Source organism: Anomaloglossus baeobatrachus, chromosome 1 (assembly GCF_048569485.1).
Source record: "Anomaloglossus baeobatrachus isolate aAnoBae1 chromosome 1, aAnoBae1.hap1, whole genome shotgun sequence".
NCBI classification, from domain to species: domain Eukaryota; kingdom Metazoa; phylum Chordata; class Amphibia; order Anura; family Aromobatidae; genus Anomaloglossus; species Anomaloglossus baeobatrachus.
The window spans coordinates 188,861,586-188,881,200 of NC_134353.1; the positions used below are offsets into that span (position 1 = coordinate 188,861,586).

The window sequence follows — 19,615 nt, forward strand, 5'->3', positions numbered from 1 at the left end:
TGGAAATTGCTTGGCACCAGTGGGACAACAATGGAGTATAGCAGCCACTTTTTGGATGCCACTAATTTTCAGCACTGTTTTCTATAAAAATAGCATAGCAAAATCTGCATGAGGGTTGAATGAGGAGTTGCTGGAAATTGCTTGGCACCAGTGGGACAACAATGGAGTATAGCAGCCATTTTTTGGATGCCACTAAGTTTCAGCACTGTTTGCTATAAAAATAGCGTAGCAAAATATGCATGAGGGTTGAATGCAGAGGTGCTGGGACTTGCTTGGCACAAGTGGGACAAAAAATTAGTGTAGCAGACACTTTGTGGATGCCACTAATTTTCAGCACTGTTTGCTATAAAAATAGCGTAGCAAAACTTGCATGAGGGTTGAATGCAGAGGTGCTGGAAATTGCTTGGCACCAGTGGGACAAAAAATTAGTGTAGCAGACACTTTGTGGATGCCACTAATTTTCAGCACTGTTTGCTATAAAAATAGCGTAGCAAAATGTGCATGAGCGTTGAATGCAGAGGTGCTGGAAATTGCTTTGCACCAGTGGGACAACAATGGAGTATAGCAGCCACTTTTTGGATGCCACTAAGTTTCAGCACTGTTTGCTATAAAAATAGCGCAGCAAAATGTGCATGAGGGTTGAATGCAGAGGTGCTGGAAATTGCTTGGCACCAGTGGGACAACAGTGGAGTATAGCAGCCATTTTTTGGATGCCACTAATTTTCAGCACTGTTTGCTATAAAAATAGCATAGCAAAATTTTCATGAGGATTGAATGCAGAGGTGCTGGAAATTGCTTGGCACCAGTGGGACAACAATGGAGTATAGCATCCACTTTTTGGATGTCACTAAGTTTCAGCACTGTTTGCTATAAAAATAGCGTAGCAAAATGTGCATGAGGGTTGAATTCAGAGGTGCTGGAAATTGCTTGGCACCAGTGGGACAACAATGGAGAATAGCATCCACTTTTTGGATGCCACTAAGTTTCAGCACTGTTTGCTATAAAAATAGCGTGGCAAAAGTGGGCAGGTGGGTGCATAGGTCAGGTTCTCTGGGTCAGTGGACATGAAAGGAAGCCTCACTTTCTATCCCTCCTAATGGTGAAATGTAGCAAGGAATTCCCTGAGCTTAGGTACACAGACGCTGTTATCTGAAGCTGTATACAGCGTTTCCACGGCCCTGAATGTCACCTATGGCTCTGAGCCTGAGGAAATGAGCCCTGAAAAGGGCTGATATAAACTTCTATCCCTAATCTGTAGAGCGCTGTGTGTATAGCGTACACAGCCAGAATGGCGTCAGGAGCTGCGTGAGCGATGAATGTCACCTACACGCAGAAAGCAGATAATGGCGCCGTGAGGAAAAATGGCCGTATTTATAATGCAAGGACATGTGACATTCACAGCCTATGATACATGCCCTTGCTTGTCTGGCAAAAAGACCACTTAGCTGTGTGTGTGTCTGTGAATGGCTGACATGCTGGTCTGCCCCACTGCACGCACGCGTAGGAAAAAAAAAAAAAGTCGATCGCCATTTTCCCAGCAGCACTGATCTAAACGCGCCCCCTCACACTGTACGCTGAAATTTGATAATAGTGTGAATCACAGAGTGACTCACACTATTACAGTGAAAAGCCAGCTAGTAACGAACTGTTCTCGAACGTAACTCGAGCTGTCGAGCTTTAAGCGAAAAGCTCGCGTTCGAGTTCGATCTCGAGCAGCCCCAAGATCACTCGAACATGAAATTGGCGAACCTCGAACATCGCTCAACTCTACTGTTTACATCAATAAGAATTTTTGTATTTTATTTTGCAAAGTGAATGTCTTTATTATTTGTCTTGAAAAAATTGTAGAAGATAATGTTTTCAATATTGATCACATCTTATTCATACTTAGTTGCAGCAGTTAAAGGGAACCTGTCACCAGATTTGGTGACTATAAACTGCGGCAACCACCACTGGGCTCTTATCTACAGCATTCTAACATGGACCTCAATGCCGGGGCGTGTGTATGATGTAGGACGCGTCATGCACCAAAGCTTCAGAAGAAGGAGGACAAAGATGGCCAAAAGAGGTGGCGCCACACCCAAAAGTCAGAGCCACCCATCTGACCCATCTGCACTGCACTGCCCTCAGGTGAGTATTATAAAGTGATTTTTACATTCTACAAAACGGCATGGGCTCTCATATACAGCATGTTAGAATACTGTACATAAGAGCCCCCAGTGTTATTTGCCACAGCTTATAGTCACCAAATCTGCTGACGGGTTCCCTTTAACATGCTACGGTGTGTGGTTGCATGGTAGCATCTGAGCATCCTCTGTAGGCTGGAGTCACACTAGCGTATAGCATCCGATGCAAGAGTATCGGATGCGATAAGCTAATGACACCCGGCTTTGGCTCTGCTGCAAGCATGAACCGAGTGTCATGAGACTGTGACCTTATCTTGCAATCGGGTCACAGCTGTGAAGCAGATGGAGGGTGCTGTGGAAGAGAGGGAGGGGTTAATCCCCCCATCTCCTCCATTGTCAGCCTGTACATATATTACATACAGCCTGTACATACACCGGGATAACATCCGAGTGCAGTCCAATGTTTCTCTCGCACCCATTCACTTGAACGGGTGCGAGGGATATGGCTCTTGTAGAAAATAGCAGCATTTTGTGACTTTTCTTGCATCCAGAATCTGGATGCGAGAAAAGCTGAGCAACTGCTCTCCCTCATTGACTAACAATGGTCAGAGTGCAATGCGAGATTTTCTCGCATTGCACTTGTCCATTTTAAATGCTCGTGTGAGCGTGCGCGTAAGCTTATATCAGTGTCAGGGAGGGTGGACTGACTCACCATAAGGTATATGTGGCTGATTGGCTGCTTTTCTCGTCGCTACCAGTGAGACAGTATGACAAGGATAGGAGCTATTGGTCTGTACTTACCTATGTGTTGATTTGCCTCCGGCTCCAACGTGTGAGTGTTATGGGAGGGCAATCATTTATTTAAACCTTATGACCCTGTCCCACAGTGTCACACACAGCGATGTGTCCTGCCCAGCAGGACATCGCCTTTGAAGAAAATGGCCTGGACCATTCTGCAATGACTAGAGATCTCACAGCAGGGGCCTGATCGCAGGTAAGTGTCACACATAACGAGATCGCTAACGGGATCGCTACTGCGTCACCAAAACCGTGACTCAGCTGCGATCTCGCTAGCGATCTCGTTATGTGTGACGGTACCTTAAGATGCACGTGGGCAGCGTGCAGTGTGTGTGAGATAGCGATTACATCTGACATCCTGGTGTGATCAGCTGTGCAGGTTGTCCATTCTCTATTTGAATAATCCTTTAGATAGAATACACAGTGGGGATATTCAATGAGATAAGAATGCTATACACTGAGTGGGATATCACTCCACTTATGATGTAAGGTGAATGTGCCAGTAGTAGGGCTGAGCTGATCCGAACTGTAAAAGTCCAAATCCACGTGGTTTCCAAGATTTCCGGGTGCCGGATACGGACCCGGAATTCTGGGTGCACGATCCGGATCCAGCACTTAGGCAAATAATTGAAAAATAAAAGCAGAAAACAAAAAAACAGAAATAAAACAGCATTTCATACTTACCGAGACTCGGTGTCATGGCGGCACACTGCTTCCGGGTCACGCATTCATTTCCTGTACTGTGCATTGTATACACACAGCTTTCCGTGTTTTCCCTGCCCACTGGCTGTCCTCTCACCTGTGGTTGGTTGCAGGCACACGTGCCCCCAGCCTGTGACAGTATTTACCTGCCGTGCAGTCATCGTGGCTGTCATTGTCTGCACAGACTGCAGTCGTGCTCTATGGCTGCTGGCTATGTAGCAGAGCTGAAGCTGCGTGGGACCTCATGTGAACTATGCTGGACCTGCAGGGTGTTGGGGGTTAATAAAGAGGTGAATGAGGGTGTGTGTTTTGTACTTTATTCCAAATAAAGGATTTTTCTCTGTGTCTGTGTTTATTTACATTCACTTACAGGTTAGTGTGATGCAGGTACCTCATAGACACCTCAGCTATTACTAACCAAGGGCTTAGTAGCAGCTGTGCACTGCTATTAACTCTTTATTACCTTGATTGCCACCACTCCAGGGCAATCGAGAAGAGACAGTATTGTACCGGAATTGTCACATCTAATGCGGCAATACCGGGCAGCTGCAGGCTGAGACTACCAGCCCCCAGCCAGCATTATCATGGCTGGGGATGAAAATTAGGGGGGACTGCACGTCGTTTTTTTTTAAAATTTTTTATTTAAATAATAAAAAAAAGCCGCATCACCGACACAGCACACTTTTGACAGGAGCATGCATGTGTTTCTGTGTACATGCACACTCATGTTCAGAGAGCGCAGGCTGTGCCGGCTGATATCATGTCAGATGTCAGACTTGTACGAGTCTGACAGCGCATCACCGGCACAGGCGCACACTCTGACAGGAGCGTACATGTGTTTTTGTGTATATGCATGCTCATGCTTAGAGAGCTCAGGTGCCAGCTGATGCCATGTCAGACTTGTACGAGTCTGACAGCATCACCAGCACAGCCGCACACTTCTGACAGGAGCGTGCATGTGTTTCTAGGTGCATGCACGCTCATGTTCAGAGAGCGCAGGCTGTGTCGGCTGATGCCATGTCAGACTTGTGCGAGTCTGACAGCGCATCACCGGCACAGCCGCACACTTCTGACAATAACATGCATGTGTTTCTGAAAGACATGCAGGTTCACAATACTGACCCGCAGACACTTGCACTGCTTTCCCTGCCCACTGGCCATCCTGCTGCCTGTGATTGGTTGCAGTCAGCTGACATACTGCCACTCAGGGTAGGGGCGCGTCTGGAACCAATTACTTGCGCCGGTGGGCGGGCAAAACAATGAATATTGAATTGTCAGCTCCAGAAGGGAAAAGCGTGACCTGGAAGGTGTTTGCTGCCATGATACAGTCTCGGGTGAGTACATCGTTTGTGCTCCTACCCCCATATCCCTTCCACAAACGTTTTTAATCTCCGGATTCTGGTCCCCATTGAATTATATGGGCACTGGAATCCGAAGCGGACCCGGATTTCATTTTCAATCCGGCAGTGATCCGCCGGCCCTGGATTTTGGCGGATAGTCAACTCTACCCAGTAGATATGCAGGGGCGCACATAGTGGCAGGCAGCTCTGTATATATTATTTGTGAATTGTTGGGCTGCTATTATATCTGTGAGGGCACACATAGTGACACTTTAATACTAGAAGTCCCAGAAATTTCGAGCTCCCCCCTGAAGTCCCAAAAGAGGGTCAAATGACCCTTAGGCGGGCTTTGCACACTACGATATCGCAGGTGCGATGTCGGTGGAGTCAAATTGAAAATGACGTATTTCCGGCATCGCATGCGACGTCGTAGTGTGTAAAGGTTCGATGATACGATTAACGAGCGCAAAAGCGTCATAATCGTATCATCGGTGCAGCGTCGGCGTAATCCATAATTACGCTGACGCGATGGTCCGATATTGTTCCTCGCTCCTGCGGCAGCACACATCTCTGTGTGTGAAGTCGCAGGAGCGAGGAACATCTCCTACCGGCATCACCGCGGCTTCCGTAGGTTATGCGGAAGGAAGGAGGTGGGCTGGATGTTTACATCCTGCTCATCTCCGCCCCTCCGCTCCTATTGGCCGCCTGCCGTGTGACGCCGCACGACCCGCCCCCTTAATAAAGAGGCAGGTCGCCGGCCAGAGTGACGGTCGCAGGGCAGGTGAGCGCATGTGAAGCCGACGTAGCAATAATTTTCGCTATGCCAGCTTTCACAAGATATTGTACCTGCGACGGGGGCGGGGACTATCGCGTGCGACATCGCAGCATCGGCTTGCGATGTCGCAACGTGCAAAGCCCGCCTAAGTTCAAACTGAATATAACTAACTAGAAACTAAATGGCTAAACTCAATGGTAAACAACAACCTCCTGTGGTGCGACAGTAATGGCCTTAATTACAGAACAAAAGATGGTGATTATAGGATGTTAGCTAAAATCCTTCAGGTCATTCGACCCGTCTCTGGGTTCCAAAGGTAGAAATGTTAATTGACCCCTTTCTGGGACATCTAGTGTTATTCGGTAACTTCTGGGATAACATTGGTCTGGAGGACTATGACTTATTAATCTACTCTCCTCTGTTTGATTCTCTCATGATGAATCCATTAAAAATAGGATGAAGGATACCCGTAAAGGGATAAAAGAATTTTAACATCGGAAATTGTCGGAAATAAATTATAATAATATTAGGAGCAAAAGTAATCTAATATCAGAGAGATAATGAATAAATAGTCTGATCTCCAATATAAATATTGAGACAAAAGAATATTGGAAGTATTACAGTAATTTTTAATTTGCTACTGCTGGTTGTATTTGTGTTCAGCAGAGAAATATAATAATGGTCCAAAAAGTAATAATTAAATAGCAGTTGGTGGATCATTTGATGAATAGACCTGTATATGGTGGTGTGTATGATTTTAAAATTTAAATAATAAAGAATGTTTTTTATCATAAAAAATCCACCAGGTCATTGAATTTTAGAATAGTTGTGGATTATTATTTTGATGAAAATCGGTGAATTTTACTTTAGTTGCTGGAACTGAAATATCCATTTAGTTTACTCACAGGGTATGTGCACTTGTGGAGTATTTAGTGTTCCAGAATTTTTTATTAAATTTTATATGGGAAATAATACAGGAAATAGAAAGAATCATTAGCAGATGAATTAAAGCAAAAAAAATATTTCCATAAAGCAGATTCATAAAAAAGGAGTGGGTAGGATAAGGAACGGGGTAAGGGGATGGGAAAAACTTTAATAGGGAAGGGGGAGAAGAGGAGGGGAATGGAGGTTGAAGGAGTATTCTTAAGGCCCAGTCACACTAAACAACTTACCAGCGATCCCAACAACGATCCAACCTGATAGGGATCGCTGGTAAGTTGCTAGGAGGTTGCTGGTGAGATGTCACACTGCGACGCTCCAGCAATCCCACCAGCAACCTGACCTGGCAGGGATCGCTGGAGCGCCGCTACACGAGTTGCTGGTGAGCTCACCAGCAACCACTGACCCAGCCCCCAGCCAGCAGCGCCGTGTGGAAGATGCTGCGCTTGCTAACTAAGGTAAATATCGGGTAACCAACCCGATATTTACCTTTGTTACCAGCACACACAGCTACACGTGCAGAGAGCAGGGAGCAGAGCACCCGCTTAGCGCTGGCTCCCTGCTCTCCTAGTTACAGCACACATCGGGTTAATTACCCGATGTGCACTGCAGCTACATGTGCAAGGAGCAGGAGCCGGCACTGACAGTGAGAGCAGAGGAGGCTGGTAACGAAGGTAAATATCGGGTAACCAAGGACAGGGCTTCTTGGTTACCCGATGTTTACCGTGGTTACCAGCCTCCGCAGAAGCCGGCTCCTGCTGCCTGCACATTGAGTTGTTGCTGTCTCGCTGTCACACACAGCGATGTGCGCTTCACAGCGAGAGAGCAACAACTAAAAAATAGCCCAGGACATTCAGCAACAACCAACGACCTCACAGTAGGGGCCAGGTTGTTGCTGGATGTCACACTAAGCAACATCGCTAGCAAGGTCGCTGCTACGTCACAAAAGTTGTTCTTTAGCAGCGATGTGGCTAGCGATGTTGCTTAGTGTGACGGGGCCTTTAAACATAGCTGATAAAGCTTAAAATGTTGATTTCTGTTAATGCCGTAAACATAAAGAAACATAAACAAAGTCCACAAGTAAATAATAATAAAAAAGGGGGAAGAGAGAAATGATAAAGTAAGAATAGAAAATAAAAAGTAAAGAGAAAACATTGAAGAGAAGAGGTGCTTAGAAAGGACGAGGGAAAACTTCTGTCCAAGGCTGACATCTACAGTAATAGGAAGAGAAAGTATTGTTTACAGTAGCATCAGTAGCATGACACATTTCAAAATAGTTATGAAGGGACTAGAAGGTGGCCCGATTCTACGCATCGGGTATTCTAGAATTTACGTATTGTGTAGTTAATGTATGATTTTTGTTATATATATATATATATATATATAGATGTTGTTGTGTGTAGTTGCCAAGTGTTTGTGTAGGGGCTGTACATGTTCTGGGTGTTGTCTGGGTGTGCGGGGGGTGAGAGCGGTGTTGTTTGTGTGTTGCGTGTGTTGCATTGTTTGTGGAGCGCTGTGCGTCTGTAGCGTTGTGTGTGTGTGTTGCGCGGTTTGTGTGGGTGTGGTGTGTTTTGGGGGGAGGTATGTTTTGTGCAATGTGTGTGTTGTGCGGTATGTGCGTATATTTATGTATGCCGCGGTGTTTGTGTGTTGGGTGTTGTGTGTGTGCAGCGTTGTCTGTGTGTGTGGGTGTCTGTGTAGGGCAGTGTTTGTGGTTCCCAGTGTGTGTGTGGTGTGTTATGTGTGTGTGTGTGTTGGGGGGAGGTGTGCACCTCCCATCGTGCTCCATCCCCCATGCTGCGCACCCCCCATCGTGCTCCATCCGACATGCTGCGCACTCCCAAACGTGCTCCATCCGCCATGCTGCGCACTCCCAAACGTGCTCCATCCGCCATGCTGCGCACTCCCAAACGTGGTCCATCTGCCATGCTGCGCACTCCCAAACGTGCTCCATCCGCCATGCTGCGCACTCCCAAACGTGCTCCATCCGCCATGCTGCGCACTCCCAAACATGTTCCATCCGCCATGCTGCGCACTCCTAAATGTGGTCCATCCGCCATGCTGCGCACTCCCAAACGTGCTCCATCCGCCATGCTGCGCACTCCCAAACATGTTCCATCCGCCATGCTGCGCACTCCTAAATGTGGTCCATCCGCCATGCTGCGCAGTCCCAAACGTGCTCCATCCGCCATGCTGCGCACTCCCAAACGTGCTCCATCCCCAATGCTACGCACCCCCCATCGTGCTCCATCCCCCATGCTGCACCAGCATCAGCCTCTCTACCCGCAGCATCAGCCTCTCTCCTCCCAGCATCAGCCTCTCTCCTCCCAGCATCAGCCTCTCTCCTCCCAGCATCAGCCTCTCTGTCCCCAGCATCAGCCTCTCTCCTCCCAGCCTCAGCCTCCCCCAGCATCAGCCTCTCTTCTCTCAGCCTCCCCCCTCCCAGCCTCCCTCCTCCCAGCCTCCCCCAGCATCAGCCTCTCTCCTCCCAGCCTCCCCCTCCCAGCCTCCCCCAGCATCAGCCTCCCCCAGCATCAGCCTCTCTCCTTCCAGCCTCCCCCAGCATCAGCCTCCCCCAGCATCAGCCTCTCTCCTCCCAGCCTCCCTCCTCCCAGCCTTCCCCAGGATCAGCCTCTCTCTTCCCAGCCTCCCTCTTCCCAGCCTTCCCCAGCATCAGCCTCCACCTCCCAGCCTCCCTCAGCATCAGCCTCCCCCAGCATCAGTCTCTCTCCTTCCAGCCTCCCCCAGCATCAGCCTCCCCCAGCATCAGCCTCTCTCCTTCCAGCATCAGCCTCCCCCAGCATCAGCCTCTCTCCTCCCAGCCTCCCTCCTCCCAGCCTCCCCCAGCATCAGCCTCCCTCTCCCAGCCTCCCCCAGCATCAGCCTCCCCCAACATCAGCCTCTCTCCTTCCAGCCTCCCCCAGCATCAGCCTCCCCCAGCATCAGCCTCCCCCAGCATCAGCCTCCGCCTCCCAGCCTCCCCCAGCATCAGCCTCTCTCCTCCCAGCCTCCCCAGCATCAGCCTCTCTCCTCCCAGCCTCCTCCAGCATCAGCCTCTCTCCTCCTAGCCTTCCCTAGTATCAGCCTCCCCCTCCCAGCCTCCCCCAGCATCAGCCTCCCCCAGCATCAGCCTCTCTCCTCCCAGCCTCCCTCCTCCCAGCCTCCCCCAGCATCAGCCTCCCCCTCCCAGCCTCCCCCAGCATCAGCCTCCCCCAGCATCAGCCTCTCTCCTTCCAGCCTCCCCCAGCATCAGCCTCCCCAGCATCAGCCTCTCTCCTCCCAGCCTCCCCCAGCATCAGCCTCCCCCTCCCAGCCTCCCCCAGCATCAGCCTCCCCCAGCATCAGCCTCTCTCCTTCCAGCCTCCCCCAGCATCAGCCTCCCCCAGCATCAGCCTCTCTCATCCCAGCCACCCTCAGCATCAGCCTCCCCCATCATCAGCCTGTCTCCTCCCAGCCTCTCCCAGCATGAGCCTCCCCCAGCATCAGCCTACACCCTCCCAGCCTCCCCCAACATCAACTTCCCCCAGCATCAGCCTCTCTCCTTCCAGCCTCCCCCAGCATCAGCCTCCCCCAGCATCAGCCTCTCTCATCCCAGCCACCCCCAGCATCAGCCTCCCCCAGCATCAGCCTCTCTCCTCCCAGCCTCCCCCAGCATCAGCCTCCCCCAGCATCAGCCTACACCCTCCCAGCCTCCCCCAACATCAGCCTCCCCCAGCATCAGCCTCTCTCATCCCAGCCACCCCCAGCATCAGCCTCCCCCAGCATCAGCCTCTCTCCTCCCAGCCTCCCCCAGCATCAGCCTCCCCCAGCATCAGCCTACACCCTCCCAGCCTCCCTCAACATCAGCCTCCCCCAGCATCAGCCTCCCCCTCCCAGCCTTCCCCAGGATCAGCCTCTCTCCTCCCAGCCTCCTCCAGCACGCCGTGCTCCTCTGCCGACACTCACAGATCCGATCGCATACACTCACACACACCCACCCGATCGCATACACTCACACCCACCCAATCGCATACACTCACACCCACCCGATCGCATACACTCACACCCACCCGATCGCATACTCACACACACCCGATCGCATACACTCACACACACCTGATCGCATACACTCACACACACCCGATCGCATACACTCACACACACCCGATCGCATACACTCACACACACCCGATCGCATACACTCACACACATCCGATCGCATACACTCACACACACACACACTGACGATATTGCACATACGCGCTCACACTCACAACATCCGGAGATACCACATGCTTCTGGCCATGTGATCCTCCGGCAGGTCCTGGAAGCTCACAGCACAGTATCGCCGCCGAGTAGCAAGCAATATCTCCGGATGCTGTGAATGTGTGGATGCGATCTGATGTGTGTGTGAGGTGTGTGTGAGAGTGAGTGTGATCTGATGCGTGTGTGTGTGTGTCTGTTGTTATGTGTGTGCGTGTGGATTTTCCGCCGCTGCAGGACCTTGATGCGCTGGTAACTATGCTACCATGGTTACCAGCGCATCCCGTCTCCCACTTGCATGGGAGCCCACACCAGCATACGGTGGCAAACCCCAGCAATGCGAGGGTTTGTGTCGGCTGGGTTGGCGGCGTATGCTGGTGTGGGCTCCCGGGGGTACAGTACTCACCTGGGAGTCGTGTCTCCGTGTCAGTTCGGGGGATGCGTGCGGGGGGTGGGGCCAGAGCGAGCGTGCATTGCGTGAGGGGGGCGGGGCATGGCCGAGTTGCCAATACGTGCAGGGTGCCGGGGCGAGAGGCCAATCCGTGTGGGGGGCGGAGCCTGTGCGAGCGGCCGGCCAATCCGTGTGGGGGGGGAGCCAGGGTGAGCGATCAATCCGTGCGGGGGGGCGGGGCCATGGCGAGGCCAGCGGACAATCCGCTTTGTGTCACCGTAAGGACACAATTTTGGAGCAAGACAGACAGACAGACAGACAGAATAAGGCAATTATATATATAGATACTTTACCAGTAATGTCTGTTATGGAAGGTAATGTAGTTTTTCTCCAGTTGGCTGCTATAGCATTCTTCATAACAAGGAATATGTGAATAGCAATAGGCCTGAAAGTAGGAGGAATTAGGTCTATCTCTAGAGCAAGAAGTGCCAGTTGTGGAGACAAATTAATTTTGGAATGTGTAATTTTGGCAACCAGAGTAGAAACATCATTCCAGAGGGGTCTCACTTCTGGACAATACCAGAAGATATGGAGAATATCCCCTCTACATCCACAATTTCTCTAGCAATAGTGTGAATTTGCTGAAGAAATTTTGTTTAGTCTAACAGGTGTATAGTACCATCTGGAATAAAGTTTAAAATGCGAGTCAAATACATTGGTAAATTCGCTTGATTTATAAGCCCCCTCAAGGCTATCCTGCCAATTGGATTCTGAGAAAGTCTTATTGAGATCTCTCATCCAGTTATGAACATACAATGACTTTGCAAACTGGAGATCCTCATTAAACAAATCATAAAATTCCTAGTTTTCCATCTGGATGAACTCTCTGGATTAGACAGAAGAGAACCCACAGATGAAGGGATAGAATATTTGTTTGCAATTAATTTTTGAATAGCATTCTTAATAGACAGGAATGGAAGGAAGTCCAACTCCGGTAAAGTAAATTTCTGTTTTAGTTTTTGAAAGGAGACAAGATTAGACCCCTCAAAAAGATCTCCAACTGTTCCAATACCCCTATCAGGCCATGTTTTAGGAACCTGTAACTCTGAAAGTTCCTCCATTATCCAGATAGAGATATCTTTAATATTATCTATCTTTAAGGAATGGGATTTTGGTGATTTTATAGCTAATTTTTTTCCAGGCAGATATGGGGGCTGAAATAGATGGGTGGTTGGGGAGGGGAAGAAAAAGATTCGTAATATGGTGAAGAATCAATCTACGGAGTGAAGAGTATTTGTTATAAGAAAGCTCCATATTGACCTTGTGGAGTATTTAGATGCAGAACTTTGTACACTATTTCTGCATCTCTTGGCTGATAAAAACTAACTGCTGCATTTTCAATGCATTTTTCTAGCATTTTAGGACACCAATGAATGCTATATATATATATATATATATATATATATATATATATGTATATAATAACTAGAGATAGATAATAGGTATACATTAGATATAATGTAGATAGATACTGTAAATATTACTGTAAATATTGACAGAAAGACATACAGACATATTATTGCACAACCCCTGACATATAATAAAATTGCACCCTGTGGAGCTTATTAACAGTTTTTATGATTAAATAAATAAATAAAAAAAAATTATGTTGGGCCCCCCATAATCTTTGTAACCAGCAAAGGTAAAGCGGATTGCTGTGAGCTGATATTATCAGGCTGGGAAGGTGAATGGTTATTGGACTCCTACCAGCCTACAAATACTAGCCCCCAGCCACCCCAAAAGTGGCACATCTCATGTTAGATATGCCAATTCTGGCACTTCACCTCAGTTCTTTCCAATTACCCCGGTTTGTTGGCAATCAGGGAAATAGTAGATGACAGTTGATGTCAGCTGTGTAGTGTCAATTGGCATTAAGGCCTGTTGTTAGTAATGGAGAGGCATCTATCCAACACCCCCACTAATAACCCAGTATGTAAAAAGAAAAAAACACACAAATATACATTATTTAAACAAATTATTTTCCTGGTCCACAATTTTATTGAACATAAAACCCATGCTTGTCCGATGCAGTCCTGGGATTTTGCTGTAGTCCATGAAGTCTGACAAAGTCCAGGGAATCCGGCATAATCCAAAAATGGAAATCTGAACAACATAGAAAGAGAGAAATAACAACTAGAACTCTCCTCTCCTTTGTTCATCCATTTATTATAAAGGAAAGTTCCCAGGTCCGATGTAGTCCAGTGGTTCCCTCGATTATGTAGATCAAAAGCTATGGAGTCATTGCCGACTCACACTTCACCCTATGAGACTTCGTTACTCTGATGAGTGGTGATATCAGGAGTGTCACCACTCACCACTCATCACTCACTAGAATTTTGACATGGATTTTCAATGAAAATACACTAGCCTCATGAGGTCTAACAAAAGTGGTTCATTAATATGTGCAAAGGTACTAGAACTGCCTTAAAGTAAAATGTAAAAGAATCCTGATTTATTTAGGTGTTGACAATTCATTGCAGCACTTTGACAAAAATTATTGGTATGATTACAATTGCATAATAAGAAACATGTCAATTGAGATATTGACTGAGCAAAAAAGTTAAATTGAATTCTCTTTCAACCATGTAAACTAATAGCGCTGTCAAAATGTGTGAGGTGATAAATATATTTCCCTCTCTATTGTGGACTGATTATATTGTTGTGCTTGTGAAAAGATAGAAGATGTTTTCATAAAATGAACACCACTTTTCTTGAGAGTGTTTATGATTAAAACTGTAACCATCATGATGAAGGGTATACAGTGCCTACAAGTAGTATTCAACCCCCTGCAGATTTAGCAGGTTTACACATTCGGAATTAACTTGGCATTGTGACATTTGGACTGTAGATCAACCTGGAAGTGTGAAATGCAGTGCAGCAAAAAAGAATGTTATTTCTTTTTTTATTTTTTTTTTTTAAATTGTGAAACGTTTTTTCAGAGGGTCATTTATTATTCAACCCCTCAAACCACAAGAATTCTGTTTGGTTCCCCTAAAGTATTAAGAAGTATTTCAGGCACAAAGAACAATGAGCTTCACATGTTTGGATTAATTATCTCTTTTTCCAGCCTTTTCTGACTAATTAAGACCCTCCCCAAACTTGTGAACAGCACTCATACTTGGTCAACATGGGAAAGACAAAGGAGCATTCCAAGGCCATCAAAGACAAGATTGTGGAGGGTCACAAGGCTGGCAAGGGGTACAAAACCCTTTCCAAGGAGTTGGGCCTACCTGTCTCCACTGTTGGGAGCATCATCCGGAAGTGGAAGGCTTATAGAACTAATGTTAGCCTTCCACGGCCTGGACAGCCTTTGAAAGTTTCCACCCGTGCCGAGGCCATGCTTGTCCGAAGAGTCAAGGCTAACCCAAGGACAACAAGGAAGGAGCTCCGGGAAGATCTCATGGCAGTGGGGACATTGGTTTCAGTCAATACCATAAGTAACGTACTCCACCGCAATGGTCTCCGTTCCAGACAAGCCCATAAGGTACCTTTACTGTCAAAGTGTCATGTCAAGGCTCGTCTACAGTTTGCTCATGATCACTTGGAGGACTCTGAGACAGACTGGTTCAAGGTTCTCTGGTCTGATGAGACCAAGATCGAGATCTTTGGTGCCAACCACACACGTGACGTTTGGAGACTGGATGGCACTGCATACGACCCCAAGAATACCATCCCTACAGTCAAGCATGGTGGTGGCAGCATCATGCTGTGGGGCTGTTTCTCAGCCAAGGGGCCTGGCCATCTGGTCCGCATCCATGGGAAGATGGATAGCACGGCCTACCTGGAGATTTTGGCCAAGAACCTCCGCTCCTCCATCAAGGATCTTAAGATGGGTCGTCATTTCATCTTCCAACAAGACAAAGCACACAGCCAAGAAAACCAAGGCCTGGTTCAAGAGGGAAAAAATCAAGGTGTTGCAGTGGCCTAGTCAGTCTCCCGACCTTAACCCAATTGAAAACTTGTGGAAGGAGCTCAAGATTAAAGTCCACATGAGACACCCAAAGAACCTAGATAACTTGGAGAAGATCTGCATGGAAGAGTGGGCCAAGATCCAGAGACCTGTGCCGGCCTGATCAGGTCTTAAAAAAGACGATTATTAGCTGTAATTGAAAACAAGGGTTATTCCACAAAATATTAAACCTAGGGGTTGAACAATAATTGACCCACACTTTTATGTTGAAAATTTATTAAAATTTAACTGAGCAACATAACTTGTTGGTTTGTAAGATTTATGCATCTGTTAATAAATCCTGCTCTTGTTTGAAGTTTGCAGGCTCTAACTTATTTGCATCTTATCAAACCTGCTAAATCTGCAGGGGGTTGAATACTACTTGTAGGCACTGTATCTGTCAGAAGTTTTGTTTGCCAAAAGAAGGGAAAATAAAAAGAGATCCAATGCTCCATTTCATTTAAAATATAAGGGTGAACTTTATGGTTGAGTATAGCTCAATTTGGTATCTTTGGTCTCATGACATGAAGAGTGCAATGACGAAATGTGACATGACATCTAATTATTGTAAAAGTCACATTGCAGTATATAAGAACATGCGACCATAAAGCTACTGCTTTAAAAATCCAAACTTGCTAGATTTTTATTGGCAATCTATTTGCAACCATCATCAACCGCAATATGTCATCTACAACTAGAAAATAAAAGTGCAGCCGCACGTTGGGGATAGCCACAAACAATTAACAAAAGTAAAGCTGTGTATTAGTTTTCATTTTAAAAGCCTTGTTTGATGTATTGGTAACATTTAAGGGATTTGTAATCTTTCTTGTAAAAGATATTTTAACAATTACTTTGTTCCTTATCTAGTTCCCCCTGTGATTCGAGTCTACCCAGAAAGCCAGGCCAGGGAGCCCGGTGTTACTGCCAGTCTTAGATGCCATGCCGATGGAATCCCTCAGCCCCAACTTAGCTGGCTTAAGAATGGAATAGACATTACAACGAAATTATCCAAGCAGTTAACATTACAAGGTAAGCAAGAGGATCCATGTTGATTGAAATGTTACCCTTTAAAAGCTCCTGAATTACTTATAGATAGGTCAATTAAACAATGAGTGACTGGATGATGTGTAATTTCAATTTTACTTTAATTTTTCTTCTCTGGGTTATATATATATATATATATATATATATATATATATATATACGGAGGGCTGCTGATAAGTGTTTGGTTTTGTGATTTTTTTTGTTTTTACCGTAATTAGTATTACACCACATGAAAGCCTTGTGTGTCTAATATACGTTTTCAAAATTTTGTGTTTGTTGCTTATGGCAACAGTGTTCTACGCACATGGGAAAAAAGAATGGCATAGTCTAATGGGATATTCACAGCAACTGAGAGCAGAGAAGTGATACAATTCTTGTTTCTACAAGGAAAGTGTGAAGGATATTCATGGTGATATGTCACAGAGATTGGGGGATCAATGCCCTTCATATTCCACAGTTAAGAACTGGGTTGCCAAATTAAAAACGGGCAACTTCATCACCAATGATGTCCTCGACAACCAAAGGGTGGTTGTTGTTCCAGAGATCGTCGATACTGTGCACAACCTTATACTGGAGAATTGACGAATTTCAGCTCGAGCAAAAGCAGGCATCATGGGGATTTCCTGTGAATGTGCTTGTGTCATTATCCATGAACATTTTTTACATGAGGAAACTATCTGCAAAGTGGGTCCCCAAATGTTTGACAAGAGATCAGAGAAGCATGTGAGTGAAAACTTCCTGATCCATTTATCAATGTTTCCGGACTGGTAAGAACTTCCTGAATTGTCTGGTCTCTATAGATGAGACCTGGATTTATTTTTATGACCCTGAAAATAAGGAGAAGTCAAAAGAATGGATGGAGGCACATTGTTTCTCCTTGTCCAAAGACGTTTAGGGTGAAAAAAATCAGCCACTAAGGTGATGGCGTCTGTGATATGGGATATGGAGGGCGTGCTGCTAGTGGACTATCTTTAAAAGGGTTGCACCATCAATGCAAGGGATTACATTAAAATTTTGGACCAATTGAAGGCAGCTCTGAAGGCAAAAAGGTGCGGTAAGCTGTCCAAAGGAATCTTGCTCCTGTAATACAACACCTCAACTCACACTGCACAAGCGACCATGGCAAAACTGTCAGAGCTGGGCTTCCAGCTGGCTGACCACCCACATTATTCACTAGATCTAGCTCCCTCCGACTATCATCGGTTTCCAAACCTGAAGAAACTCTTCTAGGCTACCAAATTTCACACCATTTCTGATGCCATGGCTGCTGTGGATGTCTGGTTTGAGGCTCAACCAAAATCCTTCTTTTTGCTAGGCTCACAGAACTTGGAATACTGATGTAAAAAGTGTTTTGCTATCAGTGGAGAGTATGTGGAATAAATGTAAAGTTTCATCATCCTATCTCGTTTCTTTTTGGGTAAAGCCAAAGACTTATCAGCAGCCCCTCATATAGCCAGTTAATAATATTTTAATGTTTTTAACTCCTTCACCACCCAGCTTGTTTTCACCTTCTTGACCAGGCCAAGTGTTTCAGATCTATCCAGTCTCACATTATGTGGTAAAAACTCTGAAACTCCTTAATGCATTCCAGTATTTCTGAGAATTTGTTTCAAGAGATATTGTACATCATGATAGCATAAAATTTAGAATGAAATTCTTTGTGTTTATTTGTAAAATTCTAGGAAATTTGGTGAACATTAAAGAAATGTAGCAATGTTTTAACTTTTATGCCTTTAAACCACAGCTGTGTCACACAAAATAGTTGATAATTAACATTAACCATATGTCTACTTGACATTAGCATAAGTTTTGAAACTTAATCTTTTTGTTAGGAAGTTAGAAGAGTTTAAAATGTATCATCAATTTACAAAATCATTTTTTGTAGGAACAACATTACATTTGAAGTGACTTTGAGAGGCCTGGGTAACAGAAAATACCAAAAGTGACACCATTCTAAAAACTGCACCCCTCAAACTGCTCAAAACCACAGTCAAGAAATGTATTAACCCTTCACTGGAACTAAAGCAGTGTTGAAGGGAAAAAATGAAAACTTTACTTTTTCCAACAAAAATGTTAATTTAGCACAAAATTTTGTATTTTCAAAAGCATAACAAGAGAAAATACACTATATTTATTATTTGACCCCATTTTGAAAACTACACTCCTCATGGAGTTTATGTAGAGGTATAATGAGCACCTTGAACCTCCAGGTGCTTCAAAGAATTTTATAAAGATGATCCTTGAAAATAATACCGTATTTTTCGGACTATAACACAAACTTTTTTCCCTCTAATGTTGGGGGAAAATGGGGGGTGCGTCTTATAGTCTGAATGTAGGGCATGGCTGCGGGGAATGAGGGTGCTGCAGTGGCGCGGGTCATCAGCGGCATGAGCAGGCTGCAGCAGCGCCTGCCGTGACCACGTGGGCCCACTCATTTCATATGCACGCCCATCATCTCTCAGCACTGAAGCCGGCGCTGACAGGTGGGTGGGATGATGGGCGGGGGATACGCACATAATAAACAGCCGGCCCGCATGATCACCCCTGGCAACTACAGCCTGGAGTGATCATGTGCAGCTGTTCTCACTGCCCCCCACGAATCATCATCAGCGCGATGTGCAGTGAATCAGTATACTCACCGGCCATGATCCCTGCAACATCGCAATGTCCTCCTGTCTGTGCCAGCCGCGGCTGTGTGTGGAGACTAGCAGTGCACACAGCGATGACATCATCGCTGTGCGCACGTGTCCACACACAGCCGCGGCCGGCACAGACAGGAGGACGAGCGATGCTGCAGGGATCATGGCCGGCTCCACACAGGTCAGCGGCGCTGCTGCTGGCACAGACTTGAGGAGGAGCAATGCTGTGTGAAGTGTGGAAAGGTGAGTATGAATGTTTATTTTTTTGTGTACCACAGGATATAGGCAATATACCAGGATGGGGTATATAGCAGGATGAGGGCATATACCAAGACGGGGTATATAGCATGATGCGGCTATATGCCGGGATAGGGTATATAGCAGGATGTGGCCATATACCAGGATGGGGGTATATAACAGGATGCGGCCATATACAAGGATGGGGTATAAAGCAGGATAGGAGCACATATTAGGATGGCAGTATATAGCAGGATGAGGGCTATACCAGGATGAGGGACATATATATATATGAGGCAGGAGGATCATTACCAGGATGGGGTACCTTAGTAGAGAATTTGGGGATATTAACTCTATAACAGTTTCAGCAGCA

General features: G+C 46.3%; 1 protein-coding gene across 2 annotated transcripts in view; it reads left to right on the top strand.

Annotated features, from left to right (window-relative positions):
• The window catches only part of FSTL5 (follistatin like 5), a 1,179,512-nt gene that overhangs the window by 924,088 nt on the left and 235,809 nt on the right, over positions 1-19,615 (top strand). For both annotated transcript variants that reach the window (XM_075347385.1, XM_075347392.1), the window contains exon 9: positions 16,190-16,351. In XM_075347385.1, the coding sequence (XP_075203500.1) occupies positions 16,190-16,351 (162 nt within the window). The remainder of the gene's footprint in view (positions 1-16,189; positions 16,352-19,615) is intronic.